We start from the raw sequence: 22326 nt of genomic DNA, 5'->3' as shown, positions 1-22326 counted from the left end.
CAATTCAGGTCATGATCTCTCAGTTCATGAGTTCAAGCTTGGGATTTTCTCTCTCTCCTTTCTCCTTCTCTCTCTCTCTCTCTGCCCCTCACTCACTTGCACCCTCACTCTCTCCAAAAAAAAAAAAAGATTAAGTTTTTTGTCAAGTTTTCTTCTTTTTTTCTTTCTTTTCTTTTTTTTTAATTTACATCCAAGTTAGTTAGCAGATAGTGAAATAATGATTTCAGGAGTAGAATCCAGTGATTCATTCCCGTGCATATAACACCCAGTGCTCAACCCAGCAAGTGTCTTCCTTAATGCCCCTTGCCCATTTAGCCCATCCCCCGCCACAACCCCTCCAGCAACCCTCAGTCTGTTCTCTATATTTAAGAGTTGTCTCTTATGTTTTTCACCCTCCCTGTCTTTATATTATTTTTGCCTCCCTCCCATTATGTTCATCTGTTTTGTATCTTAAATTCCACACATGAGTGAAGTCATGATATTTGTTCTTCTCTGACTAATTTCGCTTGGCATAATACACTCTAGTTTCATCCATGTGGTTGCAAATGGCAAGATTTCATTCTTTTTGATTGCCAAGTAATAATCCGTTGTATGTATCTACCCCATCTTCTTTACTCATTCATCTGTTCGTGGACATTTGGTCTCTTTCCATACTTTGGCTATTGTCGATAGCACTGCTATAAATACTGGGGTGCATATGCCCCTTCGAAACTGTATCCTTTGGATAAATACCTAGTAGTGCAATTGTGGAATTGTAGGGTAGTTCTACTTTTAATTTTTTAAGGAAACTTTATACTATTTTCCAGAGTGGCTGCACCAGTTTGCATTCCCACCAGCAGTGCAAAAGCTTTCCTCTTTCTCTGTATCCTTGCCAACATCTGTTGTTGCCTGAGTTGTTAATTTTAGCCATTCTGACAGGTGTGAGGTGGCATCTCATTGTGGTTTTGATTTGTATTTCCCTGATGATGAGTGATGTTGAGCATCTTTTCATGTGTCTGTTAGCCATCTGGATGTGTTCTTTGGAGAAGTGTCTATTCATGTCTTTTGCCCATTTCTTCACTGGCTTATTTGTTTTTTGGGTGTTGAGTTTGAGAAGTTCTTTATAGCTTTTGGATACTAACCCTTTATCTGATATGTCATTTGCAAATATCGTCTCCCATTCCATCAGTTGTCTTTTAGTTTTGTTGACTGTTCCCTTCACTGTGCAGAAGCTTTTTATTTTGATGAGGTCCCAATAGTTCATTTTTGCTTCTGTTTCTCTTGCCTCTGGAGACATGTTGAGTAAGATGTTATTGCGGCCAAGGTCAAAGAGGCTTTTGCCTTCTTTCTCCTCTAGGATTTTGATGGCTTCCTGTCTTACATTTAGGTCTTTCATCCATTTTGAGTTTATTTTTGTGTGTGGTGTAAGAAAGTGGTCCAGGTTCATTTTTCTGCATGCCGCTGTCCAGTTTTCCCAGCACCATTTGCCGAAGAGAATATCTTTATTCCATTGGATATTGTTTCCTGCTTTGTCAAAGATTAGTTGGTCGTACATTTGTGGGTCCATTTCTGGGTTCTCTAGTCTGTTCCATTGATCTGAGTGTCTGTTTTGGTGCCAGTACCACACTGTCTTGATGATTACAGGTTTGTAATACATCCCAAAGTTTGGAATTGTGATGCCTCCAGCTTTGGTTTTCTTTTTCAGGATTGCTTTGGCTATTCAGGGTCTTTTTCTGGTTCCATACAGATTTTAGGATTGTTTGTTCTAACTCTGTGAAGAATGCTGGTGTTATTTTGATAAGGATTGCACTGAATATGTAGATTGCTCTGGGTAGTATTGACATTTTAACAATATTTGCTCTTCCAATCCAGGAGCATGGAATATTTTTCCTTTATTTTGTGTGTGTGTCTTCAATTTCTTTCATAAGCTTTCTATAGTTTTTCAGTGTATAGATTTTTACTTCTTTGGTTAGGTTTATTCCTAGGTATTTCATGGTTTTTGGTGCAATTGTAAATGGAATCAATTCCTTGATTCCTCTTTCTGCTTCATTATTGGTGTATAGAAATGCAACAATTTCTGTGCGTTCATTTTATATCCTGCGACTTTGCTGAATTCATGGATCAGTTCTAGCAGGATTTCTTTGGTGGAATCCTTTGGGTTTTCCATATAGAGTATCATGTTGTCTGCGAAGATTGAAAGTTTGACTTGCTCCTTACCGATTTGGATGCCTTTTATTTCTTTGTGTTTGATTACTGAGGCTAGGACTTCCAACATTATGTTGAATAACAGTGGCAAGAGTGGACATCCCTGTCGTGTTCCTGACCTTAAGAGGAGAGTTCTCAGTTTTCCCCCATTGAGGATGTTATTAGCAGTGGGTCTTTTTTATATGGCTTTTATGAACTCAAGGAATGATCCTTCTATCCCTACTTTCTTGAGGGTTTTTATCAAGAAAGGATTTTGTCAAATGCTTTCTCTGCATCTGTTGGGAGAATCATTTAGTTTTTGTCCTTTCTTTTATTAATGTGATGTATCACATCGATTGACTTGCAGATGTTGAACCAGCCATACATCCCAGGTATAAATACCACTTGGTCATGGTGAATAATTCTTTTAACGTATTGTTGGATCCAGTTGGCTAGTATCTTGTTGAGACTTTCTGCATCCATGTTCATCAGGGAAATTGTTCTGTAGTTCTCCTTTTTAGTGGAGTCTTTGTCTGGTTTTGGAATCAAAGTAATGCTGGCCTCATAGAATTAGTTTGGAAGTTTTCCTATCATTTCTATTTTTTGGAACAGCTTCAAAAGAATAGGTATTAATTCTTCTTTAAGTGTTTGATAGAATTCCCTTGGATAGCCATCCAGCCCTGGACTCTTGCTTTTTGGGGGATTTTTGATTACTAATTCAATTTCTTTATTGGGTACAAGTCTGTTCAAATTTTCTATTTCTTCCCATTTCAGTTTTAGTAGTTTGTATGTTTCAAGGAATTTGTCCATTTCTTCCAGATTGCCCAATTTATTGGCATATAATTGCTCATAATATTCTCTTATTATTGTTTGTATTTCTGCTGTATTGGTTATGATCTCTCCTCTTTCATTCTTGATTTTATTTATTTGGGTCCTTTCCTTTTTCTTTTTGATTACACTGACTAGGGGGTTATCATTTTTGTTAATTATTTCAAAGAACCAGCTCCTGGTTTCACTGATCTGTTCTACTGTTTTGTTTTGTTTTTTGTTTTGATAGCATTGATTTCTGCTGGTTTGGGATTTTATTTGCTGTTATTTTTACAGCTCTTTAAAGTGTAAGGTTGTGTATCTGAGACCTTTCTCCCTTTTTTAGGAAGGCCTGGATTGCTATATACTTCCCTCTTATGACTGCCTTTGCTGCATCCCAGAGATTTTGGGCTGTGGTGTGATCAGTTTCATTGGCTTCCATGTACTTTTTAATTTCTTCTTTAACTTCTTGGTTAGCCCATTCATTCTTTAGTAGGATGTTTTTAGTCTCCAAGTATTTGTTGTCTTTCCAATTTTTTTCTTGTGGTTGACTTCAAGGTTCATAGCACTGTGGTCTGAATATATGCACGATATGATCTTGATCTTTTTGTACTTGCTGAGGACTGATTTGTGTCCCAGTATATGATCTATTCTGGAGAATGTTCCATGTGCACTAGAATGTGTATTCTGCTGCTTTGGGATGAAATGTTCTGAATATATATGTTAAGTCAATCTGGTCCAGTGTGTCATTCAAAGCCATTGTTTCCTTGTTCATTTTCTGCTTAGATGATCTGTCCATTGTTTTAAGTGGGGTGTTGAAGTCCCCTATTATTATAGTATTATTGCCAATGAGTTTCTTTATGTTTGTGATTAATTGATCTACATATTTGGGTGTCTGCATGTTGGGGGCATAATGTTTACAATTGTTAGATCTTGATGGATAAACCCCTTAATTGTGATATAAAATCCTTCTTCATCTATTGTTACAGTCTTTGTTTTAAAATCTACATTGTCTGATATAAGTATAGCTACTCTGGCTTTCTTTTGGTGACCATTAGCATGATTGATGGTTCTCCATCTTCTTACTTTCAATATGAAGGTGACTTTAGGTCTAAAATTAGTCTCTTGTAAACAGCATATATATGGATCTTATTTTCTTATCCATTCTGTTACCCTATGTCTTTTGATTGGAGTGTTTAGTCCATTGACATTTACAGTGAGTACTGAAAGATATGAATTTATTGCCATTGTGTTGCCTATAGAGTTGGAATTTCTGGTGATGTTCTATGGTCCTTTCTAGTCTTTGTTGCTTTTGGTCTTTTTTTTTTTTTTTTTCCATCTTTTCTCCCCTCAGAGAGTTCCCTTTAATATTTCTCATAGGGCTGGTTTAGTGGTCACTAACTCCTTTAGTTTTCGTTTTTCTGGGAAACTCTTTATCTCTCCTTCTATTTTGAATGACAGCGTTGCTGGATAAAGAATTCTTGGCTGCGTATCTTTCCAATTCAGCACATTGAATATATCCTGCCACTCCTTTCTGTCCTGCCAAGTTTCTGAGGATAGGTCTGCTGCAAACCGGATCTGTCTTCCTTTATAGGTTAAGGACTTTTTTTCCCTTGCTGCTTTCATAATTCTTTCCTTGTCTGTGTATTTTGTGAATTTGACTATGATATGCTTTGTTGATGGTCGGTTTTTGTTGAATCTAATGGGAGTTCTCTGTGCTTCCTAGATTTTGATGTTTGTGTCTTTCCCCAGGTTAGGAAAGTTTTTATCTATGATTTGCTCACTTAAACCTTCTACCCCTTTTTCTCTCTCTTCATCTTCTGGGACTCCTATGATTCAGATGTTATTCCTTTTTAATAAGTCACTGAGTTCTCTAATTCTTATATCATGCTCTTTTGCCTAGATTTCCCTCTTTTTTTCTGCTCCATTATTTTCCATAATTTTTTCTTCTATATCGGTGATTCACTGCTCTGTTTCATCCATCCTTGCTGCCATGGCATCTAATAGAGATTGTATCTCAGCTATAGCATTTTTTAATTTTGTCCTGACTAGATTTTACTTTTTTAAATCTCTGCAGAAAGGGATTCCATGCTTTTTTTCAACCCCAGTTAGTATTCTTGTTATCGTAATTCTCAATTCTAGTTCAGACATCTTCCTTATATCTGTGCTGATTAAGTCCCTGGCTGTCTTTTCTTCCTGTTCTTTCTTTTGGGGTGAATTCCTTCTTTTTGTCATTTTGGAGGAAGAGAAAGAATTAATAAAATTAAAAATTAAAATTAAAATTAGAAAATTAAAACAACAAAAAAATCAAATAAAGGAAACTTGATCCTAGATGTGTTTTGGTCTGGTTGTTGAAAAAAGCTTAACAGAATAAAGAAGAAAGGGAAAGAAAAGAAAAGAGGGGGAAAACATAAAAAGAAAGAGAGAAAAAAAAAGAAAAAAGAAAATGATTAAAAAAATTTTAATGTATACAATAAAATGGAATAAAATGAAATGAGAAAGTAAAACAGAATAATACAGTTAAAATGTTTTTTAAATCTTTTATAAAAACAGAAAATGAAAATAATTTTTTTCTCTTTCTGTATCCAAGAATAAGAAAATAAAAAGAGAAAAAAAAATGAATAGATGGACCATCAAACAGAATGAAATCTGAATGAAATTACATCCAGTTTGCCCTAGAAGCCAAACTAGGAAGCACTTTATAGTACATACACTCAGCAGGGGCAGAGACTTGTGGTCATTCTCTAGGGCTTGGTTGGCACAGTTAGATGGGGTTTGGTGTAATGGCTCTGTTCTCCACTAGGTGGTGTTGCTTAGCTTATTGGGGTGGATTGGTGTGGCTCTGGTGTCTGTGTATGTGCAGGCGAGGGACAGGTAAACATGGCATCACACAACTTCGCAGTCTGTAGCATCAGAACTCTGTGCTCTCACCAACCAGCCATCAGGCACCCTTCTTTGTCTCCAGCTTCCATCCCCTCCCCACTTCTACAATGTCGGTCACCACGTCATCAGCCGGCCAGGTGGCACCTCTCTCCTGAATTTTATCTCAGATGGGGATGGGTTTCCAAACCCGTCACTTCTGAGGGCCCTGTGGCTTGGACCCCTCCAACCCTCTGGGGGAGGGTCTCACCAAGCAGTGGCCTGGTACCAGCTTGACCCCCAAGGAACGCTCATGCAACTGCACTGCAGAGGCCCAGGGACTGTGTCCAGATGTCAGTCTGCCCCAGAAAAAGTTCATGCAATCATGTAGCAGCAGTTCAGAGAACTATGGCAAATCAGAACACACAACTGGCACCCAGGCTTCAATGCACCCTAGTGTCCTTGTTCCAACACTGGCAAATGTTTCTGTTCTCCAGGGTCTGCTGGGACCTTTTCCTATGGGAAAGCTGCATAGCCTCTACCAGATGTCCTCTCAGCAGGAGAACCTCTCTCCCCATGTGGCCCGAGGACCCCGAGGACCTCACTGTCTGCTCCTGGGGATTCGCCCTTCCCACCAGAGCATGGCCAGGTATTGAGCTGTGGAATTTCAGACTCTGCACTCCCCTGTTTATAGAGTTCTAATGGCATTGAAACTCTCTCCTTTTTCCTTTCTCCCTTTCTTGTTCAGATCCTTGTGGGTGCTTCCACTCTTTCTCTTTCCCTCTAGCTGCTTTTGGGGGGAGTGCTTTTCTTGTACTCGCCCCCCTCTGTCTATCCTCTCTCCACAAACAAAAACAGCTCCCTACCTTCCATGGCTTCTCTCTCCCCCAGTTCACTAATCCACTGCCACATACCTGCCAAGTTCTGTGGCTCAACCTATGCAGATTGTTGTGTTAATCCTCAGGTCAATTTTCTAGATGTGCAAAATGGTTTGTTGCTTGTCTAGTTGCGTTTCAGGGATGAGCAGAGAACTTCTATGCTGCTCTGTCATCTTCAAAAGGATTAAGTTTTGGGGCGCCTGGGTAGCTCAGTCAGTTAAGCGTCTGACTTCAGCTCAGGTAATGATCTCACAGTTTATGAGTTTGAGCCGCGTGTCGGCCTCTGTGCTGAAAGCTCAGAGCCTGGAGCCTGCTTCAGATTCTGTGTCTCCCCCTCTCTCTGTCCCTCCCATGCTCATGCTCTGTCTCTGTCTGTCTCTCAATAATAAACGTTAAAAAAAATTAAAAATAAAGATTAAGTTTTGAGGGAAGTAAGGACAATGGTGGACTGTGAACTTTGAATTCAGTTCTCTTGTGGTGTATAAAAAAACTACTCTACTTGTCCTTTGATTCTCTGTTGATTTGCTTACCAGATTAGTATTTATAACGACTGTGGAATTATTGACCCCTTCTGGGTTGTGCACCAAAAAGAAGCAGTAAGTACCTTCTATACTTTTCTTCCATTACCTCCTGCTGAAGGAACCACTGAATTTTCTATCTTCTTTGCATTCCAGCGTTATGTATTTCTTTGGTTAATATGAGAAATTATTTTGTCTCTGCCTCTGGTAATTCTACAGCAAATGTTCTGCTCAAACCTTAAAGTGGTCTCTCTTATCAACCATTTTTCTTCCCTACTCATTTCCAACCCAGACTATTATTTCTCAGGAGAAATGGAAAAGAGAGAGAGAGAAGGAAAAGAAAAACGCAAATAATACTGAACTTCTGATTAATAAGTTTAGTCTACTTCATTGTGAAATACTTTGCTAAATTGGAAAGTCTCCATTCTCTAGTCTTTAACACGACCTTCCAAGGAAAACAGTGGTATTATCCAAACTGTGTATTAACAATTAAGAATCTTTTTTAAAATGATGTACACTCCAACCCAGTAACAATTAGCTCCCTCTAGTGTCCAAATTATAGTCTCTAAATACATTTCCTATTATAAAGGATCTAAAACTCCTTGGAGGAATAGCTGATTCCAGGCCTGGGACAACAAATGTTACGGTGAGGGGTGCCTGGGTAGCTCAGTTGATTAAGCGTCTGACTTCAGCTCAGGTCATGATCTCGTGGTTCATGAATTAAAGCCCTACATCGCACTCTGTGCTGACAGCTCAGAGCCTGGAGCCTGCTTACGATTCTGTGTCTCCCTCTCTCCCCACCCTGCCCATGTTCACGCTCTCTTTCTTAAAAATAAACATTTAAAAAAGAAATAAATGTTAAGATGAGTCTGAAGTATCTTGTGCCTGAAAGCAAGGAAGTTATCAAAGACTACTGGTGGTGTGTTAAAATCATACAGGAGCAACAGCAATGCAAGATGGCAGCCACCACAGGCTTGGGAGTAAAAGTCCCTTGCAATTTTCGACTGTTGGAAGAACTGGAAGAAAGCCAGAAAGGAGTAGGAGATGGCACAGTTAGCTGGGGTCTAGAAGGTGACGAAGACATGACACTTACAAGATGGGCAGGAATGATAATTGGGCTTCCAAGAACAATTTACAAAAACCGAATATACAGCCTTAAAATAGAATGTGGACTTAAATACCCAGAAGCACCCCACTTTGTAAGATTTGTAACAAAAATTAATATGAATGGAGTTAATAGTTCTAATGGAGTGGTGGACCTAAGAGCCATATCAGTGCTAGCAAAATGGCAGAATTCATACAGCATCAAAGTTGTCCTGCAAGAGCTCAGGAGCCTAATGATGTCTAAAGAAAACATGAAACTCCCTCAGCCGCCCGAAGGACAGTGTTACAACAATTAATCAAAAAGAAAAACCACAGGTCCTCACCCTACCCCCTCCCATTTGATTTAAGCAGTCTTCATTTTTTTTCACAGTAGTAAATTTTCTAGATACGTCTTGTAGACCTCAAAGTACTGGAAAGGAAGCTCCCATTTAAAGGCAATTTATCGGGAGAGGGAGGAAGATGGCGGCGTAGGAGGACGCTGGGCTCACCGCGCGTCCTGCTGATCACTTAGAATCCACCTACACCTGCCTAAATAACCCAGAAAACCGCCAGAGGATTAGCAGAACGGAGTCGCCGGAGCCAAGCGCAGACGAGAGGCCCACGGAAGAGGGTAGGAAGGGTGGCGAGGCAGTGCGCGCTCCACGGACTGGCGGGAGGGAGCCGGAGCGGAGGGGCAGCTCGCCGGCCAAGCAGAGCCCGCGAGTCTGGCTGGCAAAAGCGGAGGGGCCTGACGGACTGTGTTCTGACAGCAAGCGCGACTTAGCGTCTGGGAGGTCATAAGTTAACAGCTCTGCTCGGAAAGTGGGAAGGCTGGAGGACAAAGGGAGGGAGAGCTGCTGAGCCCCAGGACGACAGAGCTCAGTTTGGTGGGGAACAAAGGCGCTTGCCAGCGCCATCTCCATCTCCCCCGCCCATCCCCCAGCCAAAATCCCAAAGGGAACCAGTTCCTGCCAGGGAACTTGCTCGCTCCGCGCAAACACCCAACTCTGTACTTCAGCAGAGCCAAACCTCCAGCAGCGGATCTGACTCCCTCCCGCTGCCACAGGGCCCCTCCTGAAGTGGATCACCTAAGGAAAAGCGAGCTAAGCCTGCCCCTCCTGCCCCCGTGCACCTTGCCTACCCACCCCAGCTAATACACCAGATCCCCAGCACCACAAGCCTGGCAGTGTGCAAGCAGCCCAGATGGGCCACGCCACCCCACAGTGAATCCCGCCCCTAGGAGAGGGGAAGAGAAGGCACACACCAGTCTGACTGTGGCCCCAGCGGTGGGCCGGGGGCAGACATCAGGTCGGACTGCAGCCCCGCCCACCAACTCCAGTTATACACCACAGCACAGGGGAAGTGCCCTGCAGGTCCTCACCACGCCAGGGACTATCCAAAATGACCAAGCGGAAGAATTCCCCTCAGAAGAATCTCCAGGAAATAACAACAGCTAATGAGCTGATCAAAAAGGATTTAAAGGGGCGCCTGGGTGGCGCAGTCGGTTAAGCGTCCGACTTCAGCCAGGTCACGATCTCGCGGTCCGTGAGTTCGAGCCCCGTGTCAGGCTCTGGGCTGATGGCTCGGAGCCTGGAGCCTGTTTCCGATTCTGTGTCTCCCTCTCTCTCTGCCCCTCCCCCGTTCATGCTCTGTCTCTCTCTGTCCCAAAAATAAATAAACGTTGAAAAAAAAAATTAAAAAAAGGATTTAAATAATATAACAGAAAGTGAATTTAGAATGATAGTCATAAAATTAATCGCTGGGCTTGAAAACAGTATAGAGGACAGCAGAGAATCTCTTGCTACAGAGATCAAGGGACTAAGGAACAGTCACGAGGAGCTGAAAAACGCTTTAAACGAAATGCAAAACAAAATGGAAACCACCACGGCTCGGATTGAAGAGGCAGAGGAGAGAATAGGTGAACTAGAAGATAAAGTTATGGAAAAAGAGGAAGCTGAGAAAAAGAGAGATAAAAAAATCCAGGAGTATGAGGGGAAAATTAGAGAACTAAGTGATACACTAAAAAGAAATAATATGCGCATAATTGGTATCCCAGAGGAGGAAGAGAGAGGGAAAGGTGCTGAAGGGGTACTTGAAGAAATAATAGCTGAGAACTTCCCTGAACTGGGGAAGGAAAAAGGCATTGAAATCCAAGAGGCACAGAGAACTCCCTTCAGACGTAACTTGAATCGATCTTCTGCACGACATACCATAGTGAAACTGGCAAAACACAGGGATAAAGAGAAAATTCTGAAAGCAGCAAGGGGTAAACGTGCCCTCAGATATAAAGGGAGACCTATGGGGCGCCTGGGTGGCGCAGTCGGTTAAGCGTCCGACTTCAGCCAGGTCACGATCTCGCGGTCCGGGAGTTCGAGCCCCGCGTTAGGCTCTGGGCTGATGGCTCAGAGCCTGGAGCCTGTTTCCGATTCTGTGTCTCCCTCTCTCTCTGCCCCTCCGCCGTTCATGCTCTGTCTCTCTCTGTCCCAAAAATAAATAAACATTGAAAAAAAAATTTAAAAAAAAAAATAAATAAATAAAGGGAGACCTATAAGACTCGTGACTGATCTCTCTTTTGAAACTTGGCAGGCCAGAAAGGATTGGCACGAGATTTTCAGTGTGCTAGACAGAAAAAATATGCAGCCGAGAATCCTTTATCCAGCAAGTCTGTCATTTAGAATAGAAGGAGAGATAAAGGTCTTCCCAAACAAACAAAAACTGAAGGAATTTGTCACCACTAAACCAGCCCTACAAGAGATCCTAAGGGGGACCCTGTGAGACAAAGTACCAGAGACATCACTACAAGCATAAAACATACAGACATCACAATGACTCTAAACCCGTATCTTTCTATAATAACACTGAATGTAAATGGATTAAATGCGCCAACCAAAAGACATAGGGTATCAGAATGGATAAAAAAACAAGACCCATCTATTTGCTGTCTACAAGAGACTCATTTTAGACCTGAGGACACCTTTAGATTGAGAGTGAGGGGATGGAGAACTATTTATCATGCTACTGGAAGCCAAAAGAAAGCTGGAGTAGCCATTCTTATATCAGACAAACTAGACTTTAAATTAAAGGCTGTAACAAGAGATGAAGAAGGACATTATATGATAGTTACAGGGTCTATCCATCAGGAAGAGCTAACAATTATAAATGTCTATGCGCCGAATACCGGAGCCCCCAAATATATAAAACAATTACTCATAAACATAAGCAACCTTATTGAGAAGAATGTGGTAATTGCAGGGGATTTTAACACCCCACTTACAGAAATGACACACGGTCAATAAAGAAACAAGGTCATCTAGACACACGGTCAATAAAGAAACAAGGGCCCTGAATGAGACATTGGATCAGATGGACTTGACAGATATATTTAGAACTCTGCATCCCAAAGCAACAGAATATACTTTCTTCTCGAGTGCACATGGAACATTCTCCAAGATAGATCATATACTGGGTCACAAAACAGCCCTTCATAAGTTTACCAGAATTGAAATTATACCATGCATACTTTCAGACCACAATGCTATGAAGCTTGAAATCAACCACAGAAAAAAGTCTGGAAAACCTCCAAAAGCGTGGCGGTTAAAGAACACCCTACTAACGAATGAGTGGGTCAACCAGGCAATTAGAGAAGAGATTAAAAACTATATGGAAACAAACGAAAATGGAAATACAACAATCCAAATGCTTTGGGACGCAGCGAAGGCAGTCCTGAGAGGAAAATACATTGCAATCCAGGCCTATCTCAAGAAACAAGAAAAATCCCAAATACAAAATCTAACAGCACACCTAAAGGAAATAGAAGCAGAACAGCAAAGGCAGCCTAAACCCAGCAGAAGAAGAGAAATAATAAAGATCAGAGCAGAAATAAACAATATAGAATCTAAAAAAACTGTAGAGCAGATCAATGAAACCAAGAGTTGGTTTTTTGAAAAAATAAACAAAATTGACAAACCTCTAGCCATGCTTCTCAAAAAGAAAAGGGAGATGACCCAAATAGATAAAATCATGAATGAAAATGGAATTATTACAACCAATCTCTCAGAGATACAAACAATTATCAGGGAATACTATGAAAAATTATATGCCAACAAATTGGACAACCTGGAAGAAATGGACAAATTCTTAAACACCCACACTCTTCCAAAACTCAATCAAGAGGAAATAGAAAGCTTGAACAGACCCATAACCAGCGAAGAAATTGAATCGGTTATCAAAAATCTCCCAACAAATAAGAGTCCAGGACCAGATGGCTTCCCAGGGGAGTTCTACCAGACGCTTAAAGCAGAGATAATACCTATCCTTCTCAAGCTATTCCAAGAAATAGAAAGGGAAGGAAAACTTCCAGACTCATTCTATGAAGCCAGTAATACTTTGATTCCTAAACCAGACAGAGACCCAGTAAAAAAAGACAACTACAGGCCAATATCCCTGATGAATATGGATGCAAAAATTCTCAATAAGATACTAGCAAATCGAATTCAACAGCATATAAAAAGAATTATTCACCATGATCAAGTGGGATTCATTCTTGGGACGCAGGGCTGGTTCAACATTCGCAAATCAATCAACGTGATACATCACATTAACAAAAAAAAAGAGAAGAACCATATGATCCTGTCAATCGATGCAGAAAAGGCCTTTGACAAAATCCAGCACCCTTTCTTAATAAAAACCCTTGAGAAAGTCGGGATAGAAGGAACATACTTAAAGATCATAAAAGCCATTTATGAAAAGCCCACAGCTAACATCATCCTCAACGGGGAAAAACTGAGAGCTTCTTCCCTGAGATCAGGAACACGACAGGGATGCCCACTCTCACTGCTGTTGTTTAACATAGTGCTGGAAGTTCTAGCATCAGCAATCAAACAACAAAAGGAAATCAAAGGCATCAAAATTGGCAAAGATGAAGTCAAGCTTTCGCTTTTTGCAGATGACATGATATTATACATGGAAAATCCAATAGACTCCACCAAAAGTCTGCTAGAACTGATACATGAATTCAGCAAAGTCGCAGGATACAAAATTAATGTACAGAAATCAGTTGCATTCTTATACACTAACAATGAAGCAACAGAAAGACAAATAAAGAAACAGATCCCATTCACAATTGCACCAAGAAGCATAAAATACCTAGGAATAAATCTAGCCAAAGATGTACAAGATCTGTATGCTGAAAACTATAGAAAGCTTATGAAGGTAGTTGAAGAAGATTTAAAGAAATGGAAAGACATTCCCTGCTCATGGATTGGAAAAATAAATATTGTCAAAATGTCAATACTACCCAAAGCTATCTACACATTCAATGCAATCCCAATCAAAATTGCACCAGCATTCTTCTCGAAACTAGAACAAGCAATCCTAAAATTCATATGGAACCACAAAAGGCCCCGAATAGCCAAAGTACTTTTGAAGAAGAAGACCAAAGCAGGAGGCATCACAATCCCAGACTTTAGCCTCTACTACAAAGCTGTCATCATCAAGACAGCATGGTATTGGCACAAAAACAGACACATAGACCAATGGAATAGAATAGAAACCCCAGAACTAGACCCACAAACGTATGGCCAACTCATCTTTGACAAAGCAGGAAAGAACATCCAATGGAAAAAAGACAGTCTCTTTAACAAATGGTGCTGGGAGAACTGGACAGCAACATGCAGAAGGTTGAAACTAGACCACTTTCTCACACCATTCACAAAAATAAACTCAAAATGGATAAAGGACCTGAATGTGAGACAGGAAACCATCAAAACCCTAGAGGAGAAAGCAGGAAAAGACCTCTCTGACCTCAGCCGTAGCAATCTCTTACTCGACACATCCCCAAAGGCAAGGGAATTAAAAGCAAAAGTGAATTACTGGGACCTTATGAAGATAAAAAGCTTCTGCACAGCAAAGGAAACAACCAACAAAACTAAAAGGCAACCAACGGAATGGGAAAAGATATTTGCAAATGACATATCGGACAAAGGGCTAGTATCCAAAATCTATAAAGAGCTCACCAAACTCCACACCCAAAAAACAAATAACCCAGTGAAGAAATGGGCAGAAAACATGAATAGACACTTCTCTAAAGAAGACATCCGGATGGCCAACAGGCACATGAAAAGATGCTCAACGTCGCTCCTCATCAGGGAAATACAAATCAAAACCACACTCAGGTATCACCTCACGCCAGTCAGAGTGGCCAAAATGAACAAATCAGGAGACTATAGACGCTGGCGAGGATGTGGAGAAACGGGAACCCTCTTGCACTGTTGGTGGGAATGCAAATTGGTGCAGCCACTCTGGAAAGCAGTGTGGAGGTTCCTCAGAAAATTAAAAATAGACCTACCCTATGACCCAGCAATAGCACTGCTAGGAATTTATCCAAGGGATACAGGGGTACTGATGCATAGGGGCACTTGTACCCCAATGTTTATAGCAGCACTCTCAACAAAAGCCAAATTATGGAAAGAGCCTAAATGTCCATCAACTGATGAATGGATAAAGAAATTGTGGTTTATATACACAATGGAATTACACGTGGCAATGAGAAAAAATGAAATATGGCCTTTTGTAGCAACGTGGACGGAACTGGAGAGTGTGATGCTAAGTGAAATAAGCCATACAGAGAAAGACAGATACCATATGTGTTCACTCTTATGTGGATCCTGAGAAACCTAACAGAAACTCATGGGGGAGAGGAAGGGAAAAAAAAAAAAAAAAAAAGGTTAGAGTGGGAGAGAGCCAAAGCATAAGAGACTGTTAAAAACTGAGAACAAACTGAGGGTTGATGGGGGGTGGGAGGGAGGAGAGGGTGGGTGATGGGTATTGAGGAGGGCACCTTTTGGGATGAGCACTGGGTGTTGTATGGAAACCAATTTGACAATAAATTTCATATATTAAAAAAAATAAATAAATAATAAATGCAATTTATCTTGGGGCGCCTGGGTGGCGCAGTCGGTTAAGCGTCCGACTTCAGCCAGGTCACGATCTCGCGGCCCGTGAGTTCGAGCCCCGCGTCAGGCTCTGGGCTGATGGCTCAGAGCCTGGAGCCTGTTTCCGATTCTGTGTCTCCCTCTCTCTCTGCCCCTCCCCCGTTCATGCTCTGTCTCTCTCTGTCCCAAAAATAAATAAACGTTGAAAAAAATTTTTTTTAAATAAAGGCAATTTATCTTAAGATACTGTGAATGATACTAATTTTTTGTCCATTTAAAATATGTAAGTTGTGGGGGCGCCTGGGTGGTGCAGTCGGTTACATGGCCAACTTCAGCTCAGGTCACAATTTCATTCGTGAGTTCAAGCCCTGTGCTGGGCTCTGTGCTGACAGCTCAGAGCCTGGAGCCTGCTTCGGAATCTGGGTCTCCTTCTCTCTCTGCTCCTCCCCTATTTGAGCTCTGTCTGTGTCTTTCTCTCAAAAATAAATAAACATTAAAAAATTTTAGAAGAATCATTGCTAATGAATGGTAAGGAAGTGACAGAATTTTAAAAGTCAACATTTTGCAACTTCTAATGAAACAATGGGTTTGGCAACTATGCAGGCAAACTTGCATGTATAAGATTATCTAATCACTACCACAACTCTAAAAGAAAGGCACTCTAATTATTCCTATTTTACCAACAAGGTTAAATAACCTTGCCCAAAGGCAAATTGCTTTGAACCAAGGCACTCTGACTCTGGCTTGTATTCTTCAATATTTCATTATACTTCTTCTTGAAAATAATAGGAAACTAATGAAGGAATTTGAGCAAGGGTGATATTCCCACGTGTAGGAAGATCACTCTGATTTGCAGGTGGAGATGAATTGCAGCAGGGATAAACTCGAGGCAGAAAGAGTCAAATGTTATTCATTCATTCACTCATTCATTCAATAAACATTGAACATCTCCCATGTACCAACCACTGTTCTGTGTACTGAAGATATAGGAATGACAAAATACAGAAAAATACCTGCTTTTAGAGTTTATGCTTGGATGAGGAAAGACAGTCAATAGGCACATAAATACATAATATTTGTAGTATGTCAAATGGAAATAAATGCTATGGAGAAAAATATAGGTGAAGACTGGGAAAGAGAGTTCTGGGAGAGGTGTTATACTGTAATTTTAAATAGGGAAATCAGGATGGCTTCACTGAGAATGTGAATCTGAAAAAGACCTGAAGGGATAAGCCATGAGGATATACTGGGGAAGAATGATCCAGCCAAATACAACCCCCCAAACAGGACTGTGCCTACAGTGTGGAAGAACAGTAAGGAAGCCAGAGAAACTAAAACAGTAAATGCAGGGGAGAACTATAAATGAGGTCAAATGGAGAGGCAGATCTTACAGGATCTTTTGGCCAATTAAAGACTTTGACTTTTGCTCTAACTAATATGAAAAGCCACTGAGGAGTTCTGAGCACAGGAATGATACAATCTTTTTAAAAGAGCTTTATGAAGATATAATTTACATGTCATAAAATTTGTCCTTGGATAGTATACAACTCAGTGGTTTTTAGTATATTTACACAGTTGTACAACAATCACCATTACTTAATTTTAAAACATTTTCATTGTCCTGAAATGTATCCTGAAATGACCAGTCATCCCTTTCTTATGCCCTCGCCTCAGCTCCTGGTAATCACAAATCTAATTTTTATCTTCATGGATATGCCTATACCAAACATTTCATATACACAGGATGAGAGAATATGTGGTCTTTTGTGACTGGCTTCTGTCACTTAACATAGTGTTTTCAAGGTTCATCTGTGTTGTAGCATATCTCAGTACTTCATTCTCTTTTATTGCCAAGTCATATTCCATTGTATAGATACACTATGTTTTGTTTATGCATTCATCAGTTGATGGCCATTTGGGTTGTTTCCACTTGGTGGCTACTTGAATAATACTGCTGTGACCATTCTTGTACAAGTTTTTGTACGGATATATGTTTTCATTTCTCTTGGGTATATACTTAGGAGAGAAATTGTAAGGTCACATGGTAACTCTGTGTTTAACCTTTAGAGGAATGGCAAAACCGTTTCTCACAGTAGTTGCACTATTTTACAATCCCACCGGCAATAATTGAGGGTTTCAATTTCTAAACTTATCAACAGTTGCTATTGTCTGTCTTTTTTATTTTAGCCGTCGTAGTGGGTGTATTGATTTTACTGTAGTTTTTTTTTTTTAATTTTTTAACGTTTATTTATTTTTGAGACAGAGAGAGACAGAGCATGAATGGGGGAGGGTCAGAGAGAGGGAGACACAGAATCTGAAACAGGCTCCAGGCTGTGAGCTGTCAGCACAGAGCCCGACGCGGGGCTCGAACTCACAGACCGCGAAATCATGACCTGAGCCGAAGTCGGACGCTTAACCAACTGAGCCACCCAGGCACCCAATTTTATTGTAGTTTTGATATGCATTTCCCTAATGACTAATGATGTTGAGCATCTTTTCACATGCTTATTGACCATTTCTATATAGTCTTTGGGGAATGTAAAATCAAATCCTTTGCTCATTAAAGAAAATAGATTTTATTTTTTAGTTTTAGAACTGATTTAGAGCTATACAAAAATTGAGAAGAGAGCACAGAGTTTCCATCTACCCAGCACTTAATTACCCCTATTATTAACATCTTACATTAGTATGATATATGTGTATGTAATGATTCAATATTGATATATTACTATTATATATTTACTCCATAGTTTTTTCAGATTTTCTTGTTTTTTACCAAAGTTTTTACCTTTCTGTTCTAGAGTATCACCCAGAATACCATATTACATTTTGTTGTCATGTGTTCTTAGGCTGTGACAGCTGCTCAGACTTTCAATGTGTTTGATGACCTTAACAGTTTTGAGTAGTACTGGTCAGGTTTTTGTAGGATCTTCCTCACTGGAATTTCTCTGATGTGTTTTTCATTATTAGACAGGGGTTGTAGGTTTTGAGAAGGAATATCACAGGTGTAAAATGTCATTTTTGTCACCTAATATTAAAGACAGATATCATTGACATGATTTATGACTGGACTGTTGCCTATTTTTGAATTGGGTTGTCTTTTTATTTTTGAGTTGTAAGAATTCTTTATGTATCCTGGATATGAGTCTCATATCAGATGTAGGATTTGCACAAATTTTCTTGCATTCTTTGGTTGTCTTTTCACTTTCTTTTTTTTTCTTTTTAGATTTTTTAAATGTTTATTTATGAGAGACAGAGTGCAAACAGGGTAGGGGCAGAGAGAGAGGGAGACACAGAATCCTAAGCAGGCTCCAGGCTCTGAGCTGTCAGCACAGAGCCTGACGTGGGGCTCAGACTCATGAGCTGTGAGATCATGACCCGAGCCAAAATCAGACGCTTAACCAACTGAGCCACCCAGGCGCCCGGTCTTTTTACTTTCTTAATGGTGTCCTTTGAAGCACAAAAGTTTTTATTTATTTTATTTTATTTTTATTTTTTTAATATATGAAATTTATTGTCAAATTGGTTTCCATACAACACCCAGTGCTCATCCCAAAAGATGCCCTCTTCAATACCCATCACCTACCCTCCCCTCCCTCCCACCCCCCATCAGCCCTCAGTTTGTTCTCAGTTTTTAACAGTCTCTTATGCTTTGGCTCTCTCCCACTCTAACCTCTCTTTTTTAAAAAGTTTTTATTTTTGATGAAGTCCACTTTATATATTTTTTTCTTTTTGTCACTTGTGCTTTGGTATGTATCTAAGAAGTCTTTACCTAACCCGAAGTCACAAAACTTTATGCCTACATTTTCTTCTATGATGTCATGGTTTGGCACTTATATTTACATCTTTGATCTATTTTGAGATAATTTTTACATATGATATGAGGGAGAGGTCCACCATTCTTTTGCATGTAGATATTCAGTTGCTCCAGCACCAGTTGTTGAAAAGACTCTTCTTTCCCCTCTGAATCATCTTAGCATCTCTGTTGAAAATCGATTGACAATAGATATGAAGGTTTATTTTTGGATTCTCAATTCTATTCACTTATCTATATGTCTAAACTTATGCTAGAATCATGCTGTCTTGATTATAGTAGCTTTGTATTAAGTTCTGAAATTGGAAAGTGAGAGTCTTCCAACTTTGTACTTCTTTTTTAAAAAATGGTTTGGCAGGGCGCCTGGGTGGCGCAGTGGGTTAAGCGTCCGACTTCAGCCAGGTCACGATCTCGCGGTCCGTGAGTTCAAGCCCCGAGTCGGGCTCTGGGCTGATGGCTCAGAGCCTGGAGCCTGTTTCCGATTCTGTGTCTCCCTCTCTCTCTGCCCCTCCCCTGTTCATGCTCTGTCTCTCTCTGTCCCAAAAATAAATAAACTTAAAAAAAAAAAAAATGGTTTGGCTATTCTGGGCCCCTTGAATTCCAATTGAATTTAGGCTCAGCTTCTCAATTTCTGCAAAGAAACCAGCTGATTTTTTGATAGGAGTTGCACTGAATCTAAGTTTAGGAAGTGTTGTCATCTTAACAATATTAAGTTTTTGATACACGAACACAGGATGTCTTTTCATTTATTTAGTTCTCTTAATTTCCTTCAACCATGTTTTATAGTTTTTTAGTTACAATTCTTATACTTCTTTTGTTAAACTTATTCCTAAGTATTTTATTATTTTTGATGCTATTGTAAATGGAATTGTCTCCTTTTTTTATTTTTATTTTTTGTATTTTTATTTATTTTTTGAGAGAGAGATAGAGAACAAGTGGGAGAGGAGCAGAGAGAGAGGGAAACAGAAACCCAAGCAGGCTCTGCACTATCAGCGCACAGCCTGATGCAGGACCCAAACCCATGAACTGAGAGATCATGACCTGAGCCAAAGTCAAGAGTTGGACACTCAACCGACTGAGCCATCCAGGCACCCCTGGAATTGTCTTCTTAGTTTTATTTTAGGATTGCCCATTTGCAGTGTATGGAAATACAATTGATTTTTGTATATTGATATATCTGTAACCTTGCTAAATTCAATGATTAATTCTGTGTGTGTTTGTATTCTGTAGGATTTTCTACACAAGATCAAATCACTGCACATTAAAACTTTTATTTCTTGGGGCGCCTGGGTGGCTTAGTCAGTTAAGCGTCCAACTCTTGGTTTCGGCTCAGATCATGTCTCGTGGTTCATGAGTTCAAGCCCCACATCAGGCTCTGTGCTGACAGCTCAGAGCCTGCTTGGGATTCTCTCTCCCTCTCTCTCTGCCCTTCCCCTGGTCGATATTGTGTGCTCTCTCTCTCTTTCAAAAATAAATAAACTTTTTTAAAAAATTAAATTTTTCATCTAATCTGAATGCTTTTTTAATTTCTTTTTTTTTAATTGCCCTGGCTAAACATCAAGTACAATATTGAATAAAAGTGGTGAGAGCATGTACCTCGTCTTGTTCCTGATCTTAGGGGAAAATTATTCAGTCTTTCACTATCAAGTGTAATGTTAGTTGTGGGGTGTTTGTAGATGCCCTTTATAAGATAGGTGGAGCTCCCTTCTATTCCCAGTTTGTTCTGTGTTTTTATCATGAAAGGTCACCTTACATTTTATAATAATTTTTTTTTATGTTTATTTATTTTTGACAGAGAGAGACAGAGCATGAGTGGGGGAGGGGCAGAGAGAGAGGGAGACACAGAATTTGAAGCAGGCTCCAGGCTCTGAGCTGTCAGCACAGAGCCCAATGCAGGGCTCGAACTTACAGAGTTCAAGATCATGACCCAAGCCGAAGTTGGATGCTCAACCGACTGAGCCACCCAGGTGCCCCTGGTCACCTTACATTTTAAATGGATTGGAGTAGAGCAAGGTCTAAAGCAGGAAGACTGGTTAGGATGCTATTGTGACAATCTAGGTGAGAAATGATGATGGCTTGCAGTTTTCCAGGCAAAAAGTGATTTAGCAGTGTAGGAACTACCCAGTGGTAATCAGAATAACAAGAGATGTTAAGACAATAGAATAGATACGGGACGCCTGGATGGCTCAGTCAGTTAAGGGGTTAAGCGTCCTACTCTTGACTTAGGCTCAGGTCATGATCTCACAGTTTATAAGTCAGAGTTCCACATCGAGCTCCATGCTGACAGTGTGGAGCCTGCTTGGGATTCTGTTCCTCTCCCTCTCTCTCTGCCCTTCCCCTGCTCACTCTCTCTCTCAAAATAAATAAATAAACTTAAAAAAAATTTTTTTTAGAGGGGCTCCTGGGTGGTTCAGTTGGTTAAGTGTTGGACTTGGGCTCAGATCATGATCTTGCAGTTCATGAGTTCCAGATTCATGTAGGGCTGGCTCTGTGGCTCAGAGCCTGGAGCCTGCTTCAGATTCTGTGTCTCCCTCTTTCTTTGCTCCTCCCCGGCTTGCACTCTCTCTCTCTCTCTCTGTGTCAAAAATAAATAAAACATTAAAAAAAAGATAATAGAATTGGTAACTCTTTGTGACAGTTGAATGTAATATTGGGCATAGTAGATGTCCTGCCCAGATCTTCTTTACTAGGCTGATACGGGTATTGGCTGATAATGGCTCACAACTGCACTTCTCTTTTTATTTTTAAATTTTATTTATTTTGTTATTTATTTGTCTGTTATTTATTTTTAAGTAAGCTCTAGGCCCAACATGGGGCTTAAAACTTGCTACCCTGTGATCAAGAGTGGCATGCTCTACTAACTGAGCCAGCCAGGTGCCCCAAAGATTCTGATCCTTGAACTGCCCACTGGGAGTGAAAAGTTCTCTCTTTCGCATGATAAATTCAGTTATTTATTTAAAAATTTTTTTCTTTTAGTTTTTATTTTTTGAGAGAGAGAGAGAGCACACACACGCGCAAGTGGGGGAGGGGCAGAGAAAGGGGGAGACACAGAATCTGAAGCAGGCTCCAGGCTCTGAGCTGTCAGCACAGAGCCCAATGCGAGGCTTCAACTCAGGAACTGCAAGATCATGACCTGAGCTGAAGTCAGATGCTTAACTGACTGAGCCACCCAGGTGTCCCATGAATTCAGTTATTAATGGAAGCCATATATTAAGCTGTTAAGATTGACTATGATAATTGATCCTAAAAGTTTACCAAGCAAATTGCAGAAG

General features: G+C 40.3%; 1 protein-coding gene across 1 annotated transcript; it reads left to right on the top strand.

The window, feature by feature from the left end:
• Positions 1-8112: 8112 nt before the first annotated feature.
• On the top strand, positions 8113-8749 carry LOC123599971 (ubiquitin-conjugating enzyme E2 variant 1-like). The gene has a single exon (XM_045482409.1). The coding sequence runs from the start codon at positions 8182-8184 to the stop codon at positions 8623-8625; it is 444 nt and encodes a 147-aa protein (XP_045338365.1). The 5' UTR covers positions 8113-8181; the 3' UTR covers positions 8626-8749.
• Positions 8750-22326: the final 13577 nt, after the last annotated feature.

The sequence above is a fragment of the Leopardus geoffroyi genome, chromosome C1, assembly GCF_018350155.1.
Source record: "Leopardus geoffroyi isolate Oge1 chromosome C1, O.geoffroyi_Oge1_pat1.0, whole genome shotgun sequence".
NCBI classification, from domain to species: domain Eukaryota; kingdom Metazoa; phylum Chordata; class Mammalia; order Carnivora; family Felidae; genus Leopardus; species Leopardus geoffroyi.
The sequence above is the reverse complement of the archived record's forward strand: the minus strand, read 5'-3'. Positions and strand labels throughout refer to the sequence as shown.